Raw genomic sequence first — 15,720 nt, forward strand, 5'->3', positions numbered from 1 at the left:
CCAACCCTGACCCTTGTGGAACACCACTAAGTCACTAGCAGCCAGCCAGAGAAAGGCCCCCCTTACCCACCCCACTCTTTCTATTCTGCCAGGCAGCCAATCTTCTGTCTATGCTAGTATCTTTCCTGTAATACCATGGGTTATCTTGTTAAGCAGCCTCATACGTGAAATCTTGTCAAAGGCCTTATGAAAATCCGAACAACATCCACTGACTCTCCTTTGTTTATTGTACTTGTTATTTCATCAAAGAATTCCAACAGATTTGCCAAGGCAAGATTTCCCCTGCCAACTCTGGCCCATTTTATCATGTGCCTCCAAGTATACTGCAACCTCTTCCTTAATAATGGATTCTAATATCTTGCCAACCATTGAAGTCAACTGGTCTATAGTTTCTCATATTTTGCCTCCCTCCCTCAAGTGGACTGACATTCACAAATTTCCAGTCATCTGGAACCATTCCAGAAACTAATAATTATTGAAATGTCACCATTAATACTACCACAATTTCTTCAGCTACCGCTTTAAGATTCCTTGAATGTATTCTATCTAGTCCAGATGATTTATCCATCTTAGACTTTTTAGCTTCCCAGGAACCTTTTCCATAGTAGTATCAACTACACTTGGTTTTGACCCTGGCATTCTTGAATTTGTGGCATGCTGCTGGTGTCTTCCACAGTGAAGACAATACAAAATAGTTTATTCAGTTCATCTGCCATTTCTGTGTCCACCTATACTACCTCTCCAGTATCATTTTCCAGCAGTCCATTGTCCACTCTTGCTTCTCTTACACTTTATATACCTGAAATATACTGGTATCCTTTTACACTATTAGCTAGTTTACATTAATGTTTCATCTTTTCTCTCCTTATTGTTTTCTAAGCTGCCTTCTGTTGATTTTTTAAAAGCTTCCCAATCCTCCAGCTCCCAACTAGTTTTTGCTGTACTATATGTCTTCTCTTTTGCTCTTATACTTCCACCGTCCGCACGGTTGCCTCCTCCTCCCTTTAGAATGCTATTTCTTCTTTGGGATGAACCAATCCTGCGTCTTATGAATTACTCCCAGAAATTCCTGCCTTTGCTGTTTTACCATCATCCCTGCTTGTGTCCCCTTCCAATCAACTATGGCCAGCTCCTTGCTTATGTCTCTGTAGTTGCCTAGTGTGGGTTTTCATCCTATTGTGGTTATTGGATTTATTGAGTATGCTTGCAAGGAAACGAATATCGGGGTTGTATATGTACTTTGATAATTACTGTGAATACATCCAATTTTAGTTCCTGCCTCTCAAACTGCAGGGTTAATTCTATTAGGATCACTGTCTCCTAAGGGTTCCTTTACCTTAAGTTCACAAATCAAATCTAGTTCATTACACAACATCCAATCCAGAATTACCTTTTCCTTAGTGGGCTTGACCACAAGCTGCTCTAAAATGGCATCTCATAGACATTCTACAAATCCCTTCTCTTGAAACCCAGCTCCAACCTGGTTTTCCCAAGCTACCTGCATATTGAAAACCATCATAACATTGCCCTTTTTACATGCCATTTGTTATTTCTCAATAACTTGGCTACTGTTCCGTGGTCTGTATACAACTCTCATAAGGGTCATATATCCTTGCAGTTTTTAAAAAAAATCTACCCACAAGTACTCTACATCTTTTGTCTTATGTCAGTTCTTTGTAAGAATCTGATTTTATTTTTTTTTTTTTTACCAGCAAAGCCACCCCACCCTCTCTGCCCACTGTCATTTTGATACAAGGTGTATCCTTGGATGTTGAGCTCCCAGCTGTGATCTTTTTATTTTTTTCTGGAGACTTTCTAGCTTCTCCTGTACTCTCCTTCCCTTTTACTTTATCTTCACTTTTCCTACTATTTAGTTTTAAATCTTAACAACAGCCTTAGCAGATTTTCCAGGACCCTGGTCCCAGTGTGGTTCAGGTGAAGCTCGTCCCATCAGAGCAATTCCCCCTGCCTCAATACTGGTGCCAAAAATTCAAGTACACTTCTCCCACACCAATCTTTGAGCCATGCAGTTAGCTCTGACCTTATTAACCTTATGCCAAATTGCAATCCAGAGATAATTACCTTTTTTGGTTCAGCGCTTTAGTTTAGTCAGCAGCTCCTCATATTTCCTTAGCAGAACCATTTCCCTTGTTTCTATGTTGTAGGTACCCACATGGACCGTAACAACTTGATCTTTTCCCTCCTGCGTCAAATTCCTCTGCAGGGCAGATCAGATATCCTGAACCTGGCCACCAGGCAGAGAGCACAACCTTTGGGACTTTAGATCTGTTTGTCAGAGTATCATGTCTATTGCCCTTACTATACTATCCCCAGTTTCAACTACGTTTCTCATCTCTTCTCCTCCTGAACCACAGTGGCATGGTTCAGTTGTTCATCTTTACTATAGGCCCCACTCTCAGCTTCACAGGGAGCAACAATTTCAAACCTGTTGGGCAAGCTCAAGCAGTGAGGCTCTTCCAGCACTACCTCTTGGACCACTCTACCTGCCTTACTTGCACTTACACCCTTTTGTCCATAGCCACGAATCAAATTTGAAGCAATTAATCTAATGGGTGTGACTGCCTCCTGAAATAGTGTCCGGGTGAGTCTCCCCCTCTCCAAAGCATCAGATTGCAGGTCATCAGCTCTGAGCCCGAGTTCCTTAAGGAACCAAGCATTGCTTCATCTCCAGATGGAGTTAAGGTTAAAAAGCATTGAATTCCATTACGATTGGTTCCTAAATCAATTTCTACAGAGTTCATTGAAAAAAATGTATAAGTATAATGATTGTGTTTAACTGCCTTTTAACACAACTGACAGCAGACTCAAGGGCAAAATATCTCAAACTCTATACAGATTGAATTTAAAATTTTAAAGATCTGTACCTTCCGTGGTGGTGTTGATTTTCCAGAGTCCAGATCCAAGTCTAAATACTCAACTTGTTGTCTGTCGCCTTTAGATCTTGTTAAACTACTTCCCCCATCACAACACTGCAGTACTCCTTTTATGCTCTGCACAAAATAGATTGGAATAAATCCAACATTATCATGTGAACACTTGGCCATTCCTCACAAGCAACATATTACAAAGCTACCAAAAAGGTATTTTAAAAAAATATTATATAATTGATAATGCATCTAGACTATTAAATATTCATATAACATTCAGTTTAAATAATATTTTTAAAATATTTATACAGCTGTGTTCATCCAAATAGTATTCCAGGTATCCTGTTTGCAGCATTATTGAAGGGATACACAGATAAGCAATTGATAGCAAGAAGATATGGTCATCAACAAACAGGTACTTCTGAAAGCAACATGTAGTGAGCATTGGTCAAGTATTCTGTGAGCGAGTGAAGCTGTTTTTATTTGAGCAATGTATCCTTTAGCACATGATAGACAGAAAAGATCATTCAATTAAGGCAAATTTAAGTGGACAATTGGGTTTCATGTGTATAGGATACTAAGTAGTAGAATATGGCTGCACAGACCATGTTCGTCATGTTATTGTTATAGTGTTTAAATTCAGAACAGTTGCTTCTGACATAAAAAGAAATCTGGAAAAAGATACACCATGAATATGGTGCTGAGTACTCTGACCGCTACTGTCCATTAAACCTGGAATGCGAGGCCAACGTGTTCCCAGAAGGGTTATGAGTAAGGATAGCAAGCGCTGCAAATCCTAGATGTCATGGATATAGTTAGTTTAACAAGTAAAGGGAAGAAAGCATTGCCAGGAGCAGAGCACTGAAAGGAAGGGAGGCCTTTCAGGAGTAGAGAGAGATGTTTAAAAAAGAAATTGAGACATTAAATATTACTGGCAGATGAAATGAAGGACAACCCCAAAGCAATCTGTGCATGAAGCCAGAGAACACTTTTTATTTGTATTCACCATGACAGACATTGATGTGGAGATTTCTGATGGGACAGCAAAATTCTAGAGCATATTAAGATGAAACTAGCGGGAGGTACAAGATATTGTAGTAGACATAATGATTAATAAGCCCCCTATGCTTTATGCTCTATGCTCCCTGGCTGCTATGGGAGTCAAGGTGGGGAGGAGAGGTGGTATTGGGGAAATCGTTGGGGCCCTGGAGATATTTAAATCTTATTGGTCATAGAGAAGGTGCCAATTGTATTTATCCAAGGAAGGGCAGCAAAGGCAAACCAGCTAATTATGCACCAGTTAATCTGATATCACTGGTGGGAAATTATTGGAAACATTTCTAAGGGACATGATTAACCTACATCTACAAGCAGGGACAGATTAGTGATAGTTTGCTCAAATTTGCTGGAGGGAGAAACTCTGATCATTTTAATTGAGTTTTTGAAGAGATTTTAAATAGATTGATGAGGGCAGAGTGGTTGATTGACTTCAGTAAGAGGTTTGGCAAGGTCCTATATGAAAGGCTGGTTCAAAACATTACAGCCTATGAGAGCAGGGCAAATTGCATTCTGAATTGGCTTGGTAACTAAACACGGTGATGGTGGAGGATGACTTTTGTGATTGGAGGACCAATGGTGCATCACGGGGACCTTTACAGTTTATGTTCATTAACAACTTTGATGTCAATTAACATAGGTGGTATGATGATTAACTTTACAGATTATATAAAAAATAGCAGTTCTGTTGATAGTAAGAATGACTATCAGGCTACACAGTGCTATTGATCAGGTAAATTGGGCAGGACAACAGCAGTGGAATTTAATCCCGATTGGTGTGTGGTGTGGGAGAGGTTAATCATAGTAGTTCATATACAATAAATGGTAGGGTCCCAAGGAGTATGGAGAAACAAAGGGGCCTTGGTACATGTCCAGAGATCCCTGAAAATGGCAGCACAGGTAGATACGGTAGTGAGGGTGACATCACGATTAATTCCAAAATGGCATGAATCCAAATATCACAGAACACATCTTAATATAAGCCATCACCTAAAGTATTGATGCTATTATTTTAAACTCTCTTATCTCCTCTTTGATCATCCCCTTAGGTTAATTCCAGGATGTCACTCAAGGTTTGTATTCTATCCCCTACCTTAAATTAACCCATGAAATTGTTAGGTAAAGATTCCTTTAAAACAGAAAGACTCTTCTAGAACTTGTCCTAGAAGAGTCAGACCTATGTTGCAGTTATGAAATTATCACTTTTAATTTCCTGGTTGAGAAGTGGTTGGTGCATTAGAGTTAACAAGTCATTATAATAATTATCATGAATAAAATTTTGATTAACTATGTGAATTTAACTGAGTGCTCAGTAGTTTACCAAAAATATTACATACAAAACCTTTTCATGAACAGCAAGGTGTTATTTTTAAAAAAAACAACTTCTTACAGATATCAAAGCAGTTGTCCCCATATCTACCACCTCACCTCGTCTGTCCATTCCCTTCCTGACACTTCCCGTTCAATGGGTGTAATAGGGACAGTGCAATAGAAGGATTCTTCACTGAAAAATGAAGGAAGAGGAAGAAAGGAAATAGTAAACTTAAAAAAAGGAGAAATCAGAACAAGCAGAAAGCTTCAAAAGAAAAACACAAGGAAAAGCCATGAAACACAATTGCACAGATCTGAGAAAGTGAAACAGTAGAGAACTCTGGAAAAGGTGACCAGATTTTCACAGCCCTAGAAGGAGCAAGAATAAAAGTGAGCAGCATCTAGAAGAAAGCCTAAAAGAAATCTTTTAAATGCATAAAAAGAAAACCAAAACAAAGGAAACCCACAGATTAATGAGTCTTAATAAATCCGTTATTCCAACCTGAGTATTTTGGGACATAATTTCATTCAGTCATTTAGACAACGATTTTATTTAGCTGATTTACAACTTCTACATAAAAACACAGCATTTAGGCAGACACCAGATAACCAACATCCTACCTTCCAGTGAAAGTATGTAATTTTTGTTCTAATGGGTTTTAGTGAAAAGAATCAAATTGCACATCATCTAAGTTAACTGTTGCAAGTTCTGATTGTTAAAAACTGCTAACACTCTACACCTCCACAGCACTGTAGTCCCAGTTTTTCTGCAGAATCTGAAAATGATATTACTACATGAAAGTGGATGAATCTGAAGGTTACATACTGGATCATCTGTGGAGGGAGCAGACTCCATGGCCACGTAGTTCTCCTCACTGTCCTCCTGTGAATCAGTGCTGGAAGCAGTGCTGTGAACAGAGGCTGGCCGGGGATTGACAGGAAACCTGGAGTGGCTGCTTCTTAGGAATTATTGGGGGAGGAAAAAAAGCAACAGTCCAGATAGTTATACCTTATGTTCCTCCCATATGAAAGGTTACTATTTATACCAAAAACTATGTGCACACCATTTTTAATTTGGAGGGCTAAATCACAAATGATGCTTAATTCACGACAACACAGAAGTCAATAAAATAAATGATGTAAAATGATGTTAATTAGTTTAATTGATTTGACATGCTATAAGGATCTTCAAACTAAGTTTCCAAGTGAAAATTAAGATTAAATATCACAGATTAAAACAAAAATGCTGATAGCTATAAGTAATAAAGAGCATGGCAAATGTTTGAAATTTTGCATGTTATTCTCAATCTTACAAAACATTTAAATTATGCTGTTTTGGAAAATTTGTCTTATTTTAAATGGATGTTAGGGAATTAGATACAAAGGTCAGATGAAAGTGTCCAATTTTTAAAATGAGAAAACTCCAGAGGCTTCAGAACAAAAAACTATATTGACACTTTAGGACAGTGGAGGGATTGCTGTACTCTTGAAGGTAGCATCTTCAAAAAAAAGTGGATATTCCATTTCAGGCAATGTAAAAGTTCACTCGTTGCTAATGTGAGGTAAGGAAGGATGTCTTTTTCTAGAGCTAGACCAAAAGCAAAAAAAAACCTCTTTAAATGTAAGACCTCTGTTCTCATTGAACATAAACCTATTTGGCTTAACAAAATAGCTGCACCTTCAACTGACTGGAGTTCTTGTGCAAACACTTGTACACAACTTAGATTGGTACTTCAGTGCAGGACTGAGGGACACACTGTGAGAGCCTAAACTTAACCAACAGCACTAAAACATAAAACTTCGTTTAGCTATATTTCTCTCAGATTTGGGTTCATTTATCACATATACAGTGAAATATTTCATCTGCATTAACAATGAATACTGCCCAAGGATGTGATGGGGACAGTTCACAAGTGTTGTAATACACTTGGTGCCAATATTTCATGCTTACAATTTTCAGCAGAACAAAAAGGGCAAAACAAACCCCATTCCTACTAACCCCCTCCCCCCCCACACACACAAGCCTCAAACCCACTGACCTCACTGCAGTTCATGATATATGGCTCAATGCAAATTGCCTATTAATATTTCACTGCCTGGGAAAACTTTTGGGATATCCTGAATGGTACAATATCAAAAGCTAGTTCTTTTTGTTTAGTTTAACATAAAACAGTGCAAAAAATGTTTTAATTTATATCTCCTTTGTCAGATGTGTTGAGGGCTTCACAGAGTGATCAATCCCCATTACTCTCCTGAGCAACTGAAAGATATATTAGTAGACCACCTGGTGGCCAGCTCAAGAACAACACGGACAAGAGCATGCTGCTGACTTCTCATCCCTACAAAGTAATGCATGATTAAACACAAAAACCAGAAACAGATGAGATGATGAATATAAGGAGGCAATAATCACAAAAAATATTCAATATTTCTATGCACAATATATAATAACACTCAACTCATTTTCTTAACCTACAACATCAACTGGTTTCTCATAGTCAACAATTAAAAGTCATGGATTTCCTACATTGCGGTAGAAACCACATTTATTATTAAAAAAACTTCCGGTCTGTTCCTCTTGTCTCTGAAATTATGATTTTGCAGAAACTGTAGAATCACAAATATTCAGCCTCTACCATTTTTTTTAAAACCAAGAATTTTTTTTAAACTCCCATTGCTCAGCTGCATCTTTTTCATGGGGGTCATACGAGGTCACCAAAATACAAATGTACAAATACATAATTAGTTGTCTGACAAGCTAGAAAAAGACTGAATGCTGTACAATGTGACTGGCAAATGGCAGGTGGGCACCAGTTTGCAAGATCTTTCCCAAAGGGTCTGCATCTCACTTTGAATTTAAATCCTACTTGGGAAACTTCCACTTTGCCCAAGAGGCTAGACTTCCAAATCATTATATTTCTTGCCAAATTGCTCATAAATGATCCAATAGTTTCCAAAAAATCATAACCATATCCCTAATGACTAATATTTCATCTAATTTTTTTCAGGCTGGTTTACCTACTGTTAGCCATCACACATACAGCTGTTAGACTAGATAACTTAAGTAAAACAAAAGACAAATCTCACGATTTCACTATCGATAACCAACTTGATCAGGAGACATGAGATTAGGTTGGAAAATCAGGAAAATAGGCCCATTTTTATATGTGTACTTTGGAATCCATCAATATAGTTAGATGAATGATACCTAAGACTTAATTACATCAAATCTATTTCGATGTTTATCTTAGAGTTTTTAAGACCAAATTCACAATAACTAATTATTGTGATGAGGGAACAAATAATGAATGCCAAGTGCAATTTTCAAATAGAGCAGAGCAGCCCATGCCTACTGAAAATCCTATCTTCATATAATGAAGCTCAAAAAAAGAATTTTGTCAAAAGCAAATACGTGGATTCAAATGTTTTAACTGTTAGCTTTATTTAACTAAATATTGAAAGGGTGTGTTTCTCTTGTAAAAGTAGACGATTAGATTTAAGCATCCAATCTGAGCATTTCAATGATCTCAGAACCAGGACTCAGTACAAGTTTGACATGTTTCCATGCAAAGTACTGAATAATGAGTTCCAAAGTGGCAGGAAACAAGCTCTGGCCTGTATGCTGATGTTCTTTCAGTTGATACAAAGTCAAATAGGCTTTTGTTTGGTTTGTTACAGCAAACTGGGCGCGGACCTGCAAACCAAAATCACTTATAGTTCTCTCCCACGTTTATCCCAGAAGTATCAATTAAGGAATTAGTTAACAATTTTGTAATATGAATTACACTTCGTAAAATTAAGATCAACATGAAGAAACTGTTAATTTATATTCTTGCAAAAAGAAAAGATACACTTGTGACAAAACCCATGCGACAATACAGTTGTTTAAATAAAATTGAATGTAGGAGTTTACTTTTATAATTAAATGCTTTTATCAAATAATCTGAATCTTTCATTTTAGTTCTCTTGGTGGAAGATGGCAGAGTAGAATGCAAGAGATTGCAAACTTTTCTGATGCATAATCAAAGACCTGAAATATTAATAGCTATCTGCCCAGATTCTCTTTGACTTGCTGAACGAAAATTTACAGATGTGTTTTATTTACATAATTATCTTATAATTGCTATGTCTGCATTATATAATCATATAACAATTACAGCACAGAAACAGGCCATCTCGGCCCTTCTAGTTCGTGCCGAACTCTTACTCTCACCTAATCCCTCCGACCTGCACTCAGCCCATAACCCTCCAATTCCTTTCCTGTCCATATAGCTATCCAATTTAACTTTAAATGACAACATCGAACCTGCCTCAACCACTTCTGCTGGAAACTCATTCCATACAGCTACCACTCTCTGAGTAAAGAAGTTCCCCCTCATGTTACCCCTAAACTTTTGCCCCCTAACTCTCAACTCATGTCTTCTTGTTTGAATCTCCCCCACTCTCAATGGAAAAAGCCTATCTACATCAACTCTATCTACCCCCCTCATAATTTTAAATACGTCTATCAAGTCCCCCTCAACCTTCTAAGCTCCAAAGAATTAAGACCCAACTTGTTCAACCTTTCTCTGTAACTTAGGTGCTGAAACCCAGGTAACATCCTAGTAAATCTTCTCTGTACTCTTTCAATTTTGTTGACATCTTTCTTATAATTTGGTGTCCAGAACTGTACACAATACTTCAAATTTGGCCTTACCAATGCCTTGTACAATTTCAACATTACATCCCAACTCCTATACTCAATGCTCTGATTTATAAAGGCCAGCATACCAAAAGCTTTCTTCACCACCCTATCCACATGAGATTCCACCTTCAGGGAACTATGCACCATTATTCCTAGATCCCTCTGTTCTACAGCATTCTTCAATGCCCTACCATTTACCATGTATGTCCTATTTTGATTAGTCCTACCAAAATGCAGCACCTCATATTTATCAGCATTAAACTCCATCTGCCATCTTTCAGCCCACTCTTCTAACTGGCCTAAATCTCTCTGCAAGCTTTGAAAACCTACTTCATTATCCACAACTCCACCTATCTTAGTATCATCTGCATACTTACTAATCCAATTTACCACCCCATCATCCAGATCATTAATATATATGACAAACAACATTGGACCCAGTACAGATCCCTGAGGCACACCACTAGTCACTGGCCTCCAATCTGGCACACAGTTATCCACCACTACTCTCTGGTGTCTCCCATCCAGCCACTGCTGAATCCATTTTACTACTTCAATATTAATACCTAATAACTGAATCTTCCTAACCTTCCGTGTGGAACCTTGTCAAAGGCCTTACTGAAGTCCATATAGACAACATCCACCGCTTTACCCGTGTCAACTTTTCTAGTAACCGCTTCAAAAAATTCAATACGATCTGTCAAACATGACTTTCCACGCACAAATCCATGTTGACTGTTCCTAATCAGACCCTGTCTATTCAGATAATTATATATACCATCTCTAAGAATACTTTCCATCAATTTACCCAGCACTGACGTAAAACTCACACGCCGATAATTGCTAGGTTTACTCTCAGAACCCTTTTTAAACAATGGAACATCATGAGCAATACGCCAATCCTCCGGCACCATCCTCGTTTCTAATGACATTTGAAATATTTCTGTCAGAGCCCCTGCTAGTTCCACACTAACTTCCCTCAAGGTCCTAGGGAATATCCTGTCAGGACCCAGAGACTTAACCACTTTTATATTCCTTAAAAGCGCCAGTTCTTCCTCTTCTTTAATCATCATAGTTTCCATAACTACCCTACTTGTTTTCCCTTACCTTACACAATTCAATATCCTTCTCCTTAGTGAATACTGAAGAAAAGAAATTGTTCAAAATCTCCCCCATCTTTTTTGGCTCCGCACATAGCTGTCCACTCTGATTCTCTAAGGGACCAATTTTATCCCTCGCTATCCTTTTGCTATTAATATAACTGTAGAAACCCTTTGGATTTATTTTCACCTTACTTGCCAAAGCAACCTTATTATCTTCTTTTAGCTTTTCTAATTTCTATCTTAAGATTCTTCTTACATTTTTTATATTCCTCTAGCACCTCATTTACTCCAAGCTGCCTATATTTATTGTAGAACTCTCTTTTTCCGAACCAAGTTTCCAATATCTCTTGAAAACCATGGTTCCCTCAAACATTTAACCTTTCTTTTCAACCTAACAGGAACATAAAGATTCTGTACCCTCAAAATTTCACCTTTAAATGACCTCCATTTCTCTATTACATCCTTCCCACAAAACAAATTGTCCCAATCACTCCTTCTAAATCCTTTCGCATCTCCTCAAAGTTAGCCTTTCTCCAATCAAAAATCTCAACCCTGGATCCAGTCCTATCCTTCTCCATAATTACATTGAAACTAATGGCATTGTGATCACTGGACCCGAAGTGCTCCCCAACACAAACCTCCGTCACCTGACCTATCTCATTCCCTAACAGGAGATCCAACACTGCCCCTTCTCTAGTTGGTACCTCTATGTATTGCTGCAAAAAACTATCTTGCACACATTTTTCAGACTCCAAACCATCCAGCCCTTTTACAGAATGGGTTTCCCAGTCTATGTGTGGAAAATTAAAATCTCCCACAATCACAACCTTGTGCTTACTACAAACATCTGCAATCTCCTTACAAATTTGCTCCTCCAGTTCTTGCTCCCCATTAGGTGGTCTATAATACACCCCTATAAGTGTTACTACACCTTTCCCATTCCTCAATTCCACCCAAATAGCCTCCCTAGACGAGTCCTCTAATCTATCCCGCCAAAGCACCGCTGTAGTTATTTTCTCTGACAAGCAATGCAACACTTCCCCCTCTTGCCCCTCCAATTCTATCACACCTGAAGCAACAAAATCCCGGAATATTTAGTTGCCAATCACACCCCTCCTGCAACCATGTTTCACTAATAGCTACAACATCATATTTCCAGGTATCAATCCATGCTCTAAGCTCATCCACCTTTCTTACAATGCTCCTAGCATTAAAATAGTTGCATTTAAGAAACTCTCCACCTCTTACTCTCTGTTTATCCCGAATGGTGCAAACAACTTTATCTTTTTCTTCCTTCTCCCCTACATCTTCGGTCTGAGTGCTCCCGTTCCCTGTCCCCTGCCTATCCTCCCTCACACAGTCTACTAGCTTTCTCGATTTGTGAACTAACCTCCTCTCTCCTAGTCTCTTCAATTTGATTCCCAACCCCCAACCATTCTAGTTTAAAGTCTCCCCTGTAGCCTTCGCAAAACTCCCCGCCAGGATATTGGTCCCCCTAGGATTCAAGTGCAACCTGTCCTTTTTGTACAGGTCACACCTGCGCCAAAAGAAGTCCCAATGATCCAGAAACTTGAATCCCTGACCCCTGCTCCAATCCTTCAGCCACGCATTTATCCTCCACGTCATTGCATTCCTACTCTCACTGTCGTGTGGCACAGGCATTAATCCCGAGATTACTACCTTTGCGGTCCTTTTTCTCAACTGCCTTCCTAACTCCCTATATTCTCTTTTCAGGACTTCTTCCCTTTTCCTACCTATGTCATTGGTACCTATATGTACCACAACCTCTGGGTCCTTACCCTCTCACTTCAGGAGATCTTGGACATGATCAGAAACATCCCGGACCCTGGCACCAGAGAGGCAAACTACCATCCGGGTGTCCTGACCGCGTCCACAGAATCGCCAATCTGACCCCCTAACTATCAAGTCCCCTATTAATATTATGAGTTACAATATATTGGTTATCTAGCAAATGTGGTCTGCAGATAGTGATGACAGTTTTAAATTATATTAGGTATATGGGATAAACTGTAAAGTCAATGGAATATTTGTTTTCAGAGGGGGAGAAAGGCAAGTCACAGAGTCACTGAGAAGAGTTCTGGCAGAAGGGGATGTGTCTCAGGTGGACTGTAACCATAGCAACATACTGGTAATATGGATCTTTGTTTTCTAAGATTAGCATGGAGTCAGAGATCTCCTTGTTAGTCCCTTATCACAGCTCTGAAGTTCAAAACCTTATAATTTTGAAAAGAAACACAAGGTCAGGACTGTAATTTCTTACAGACTGACTTTACCATCTGTTAAACAAATGCAATGACAGAAAAATACCACGTAAAACAAAAAATAAGTTTTGACTTACTCTCTGGTAAAGGTTTTGGTCACCGGTGATCTAACTGGAGCTAATTCCTGTATTTCTTCAAATTCAGATAAAGGTTTAATTTCCAACGGAGCAGGTTTAACTGTGATATAAAAAGTGCACGTGAATATATCTTGTGTAGAAAAAGTACACAAATTGACTCTGTATTATCAATTACAAAGCATAAAAATGTTTAACAGTTCAGAAGGTGCATTCACTTTCTCGTAAGAAAATCATTTAAAACTGTAAAAGTATTTATCAAGTAATTAATATTGCCAGTTGAAACTAACAGGAATTACCAGGTTATTAGAAAATATTTGCTAATGAACGCAGCAATGTGGTGATTTTAAAGTTCTATTGAAGTTTCAACTGTGTCTTGGCCTTCAGTGATGACCTTGACCACAAGACAATCAATTATCATACAAAACACAGCCAACTCTCAGGAAAAGGGAAACACCAACTGGGGATGTTCCAGTCCAATGATTTTTCTCCACCAACCCCACTGCTTTCCTTACCACATCCACAAAAAAAAAAGTCAAATTTGTATAATTATTAAGTCTCACTATGTTTAAGCATCGTTCTCAAGCTACGCCAGGGGTTCCCAACATGGGTCCATGGACCCCTTGGTTAATAGTAGGGGTCTGTAGCATAAAGGTTGGGAAACCCCAAGCTAGGCAATCTGGCTGCAAACCAGCAAGGAAATATCATGATATGGAGTGCTAATTAAAATATATATTGCATTTATGCTCTAAAGAACTGTAAACACAAAATCAAGGTATGGACCTGCTGACACAATTGATGGGAAACTTTACAAATTAGCAATTTAGGTACTCAGAATGAGTAGTTTTATATTAATTCATGTGAAAACAGTTGACAATACACACTTGAATTTCCAAGGAATGTGACTGGCCAACAAAACTGCCTTCCAACTGCTACAATTCAACATTTGCTTTGTGATGTCAGCCCCAAGGAATCAAATTAAAAACATTGATTCTCGAGTTCTATAAACACATTTTTTCGAAACTATCAAATGATAGTCATGTTGAACTCAACAGGAGCATGACAAATTAAACTTTTTGAGATAGAAGGCTATTTCCAAACCTTCAATCTACACCTTAATCTACCTTTACTCCTCTGTAAAGGTTTCCAAAGATTTATATCTTGGGAAAATAGGGAAATAGCCTACTTACATTTGTGCTTTATTAAATATATGGAGATATATTTTCCCAAGTTACAATGTAAATTACTTAGCACTATAGAGAAAGCTAATTGTTTCCACTGGTAGATGAGACTAGAACTAGAGAACATAGCCTCAAGATTCGAAGGAGTAGACTTAGGACAGAGATGAGGAGGAACTGCTTTCCCCAAAGAACAGAGAATATGGAATTCTCTGCTCAATGAAGCAGTGGAGGCTACCTCAGTAAATATATTTAAGACAAGGTTGGATAGATTTTTTGCATAGTAGGGGAATTAAGGGTTATGGGGAAAAGGCAGGTAGGTGGAGATGAGTCCATGGCCAGATCAGCAATGATCTTATTGAATGGGAGAACAGGCTCAACGAGCCAGATGGCCAACTCCTGCTCTCATTTCTTATGTTCTTATTCATGATATTCTTATTCAATATAAATTGGATCAGCAAGTTTGCTGATGACACTAAGATTGGAGGCGCTATGGACAGTGAGGAAGGCTTTCAAAGTTTGCAAAGGGATCTGGACCAACTGGAGAGATGGGCCAGAAAATGGCAGATGGAATTTAATGCAGACAAGTGTAAGGTGTTGCATTTGATGGCCTGTTTCCGTGCTGCAATTGTTATATGGTTATATTTTGGAAGGACGAATCAAGGTAGGACATACACAGTAAATGGTAGGGCACTGAGGAGTGCGGAGGAACAAAGAGATCTGGGAGTTCAGCTACATAATTCCCTGAAAGTGGCATCACAGGTAGACAGGGTTGTAAAGAAGGCTTTTGGCATCCTGGCATTCCTAAGTCAAAGTATTGAGTATAGGAGTTGGGATGTTATAGGGAGGTTGTATAAGACATTGGTGAGGCCAAATTTGGAGTATTGTGTACAGTTCTGGCCACCTAACTATAGGAAGGATATCAGTAAGATTGAAAGAGTGCAGAGAAGATTTACTAGGATGTTGCCGGGTCTTCAGGAGTTCAGTTACAGGGAAAGATTAAACAGGTTAGGAGTTTATTCCTTGGAGCGTAGAAGAATGAGGGGAGATTTGATAGAAGTTTACAAAATTATGAGGGGTATAGATAGAGTAAATGTGAACAGGATCTTTCCACTTAGATTAGGAGAGATAAATATGAGAGGAC

The 15,720-nt window shown here is 38.6% G+C and overlaps 1 protein-coding gene across 7 annotated transcripts in view; it reads right to left on the reverse strand.

The window, feature by feature from the left end:
• Positions 1 to 15,720, reverse strand: part of gab1 (GRB2-associated binding protein 1) — a 214,673-nt gene that overhangs the window by 3,473 nt on the left and 195,480 nt on the right. For 4 of the 7 annotated variants that reach the window (XM_072256161.1, XM_072256163.1, XM_072256164.1 and 1 more), the window contains 3 exons: positions 13,402 to 13,501; positions 6,082 to 6,214; positions 2,886 to 3,011 (listed from right to left, as the gene is read on the reverse strand). In XM_072256161.1, coding sequence (XP_072112262.1) covers positions 2,886 to 3,011; positions 6,082 to 6,214; positions 13,402 to 13,501 — 359 coding nt within the window. Of the gene's footprint in view, positions 1 to 2,885; positions 3,012 to 5,195; positions 5,449 to 6,081; positions 6,215 to 13,401; positions 13,502 to 15,720 lie in introns of those variants that run through there. The other 3 variants (XM_072256162.1, XM_072256167.1, XM_072256166.1) reach the window with 3 other exon arrangements.

The sequence above is a fragment of the Mobula birostris genome, chromosome 4 (assembly GCF_030028105.1).
Source record: "Mobula birostris isolate sMobBir1 chromosome 4, sMobBir1.hap1, whole genome shotgun sequence".
In the NCBI taxonomy this organism is placed as follows: domain Eukaryota; kingdom Metazoa; phylum Chordata; class Chondrichthyes; order Myliobatiformes; family Myliobatidae; genus Mobula; species Mobula birostris.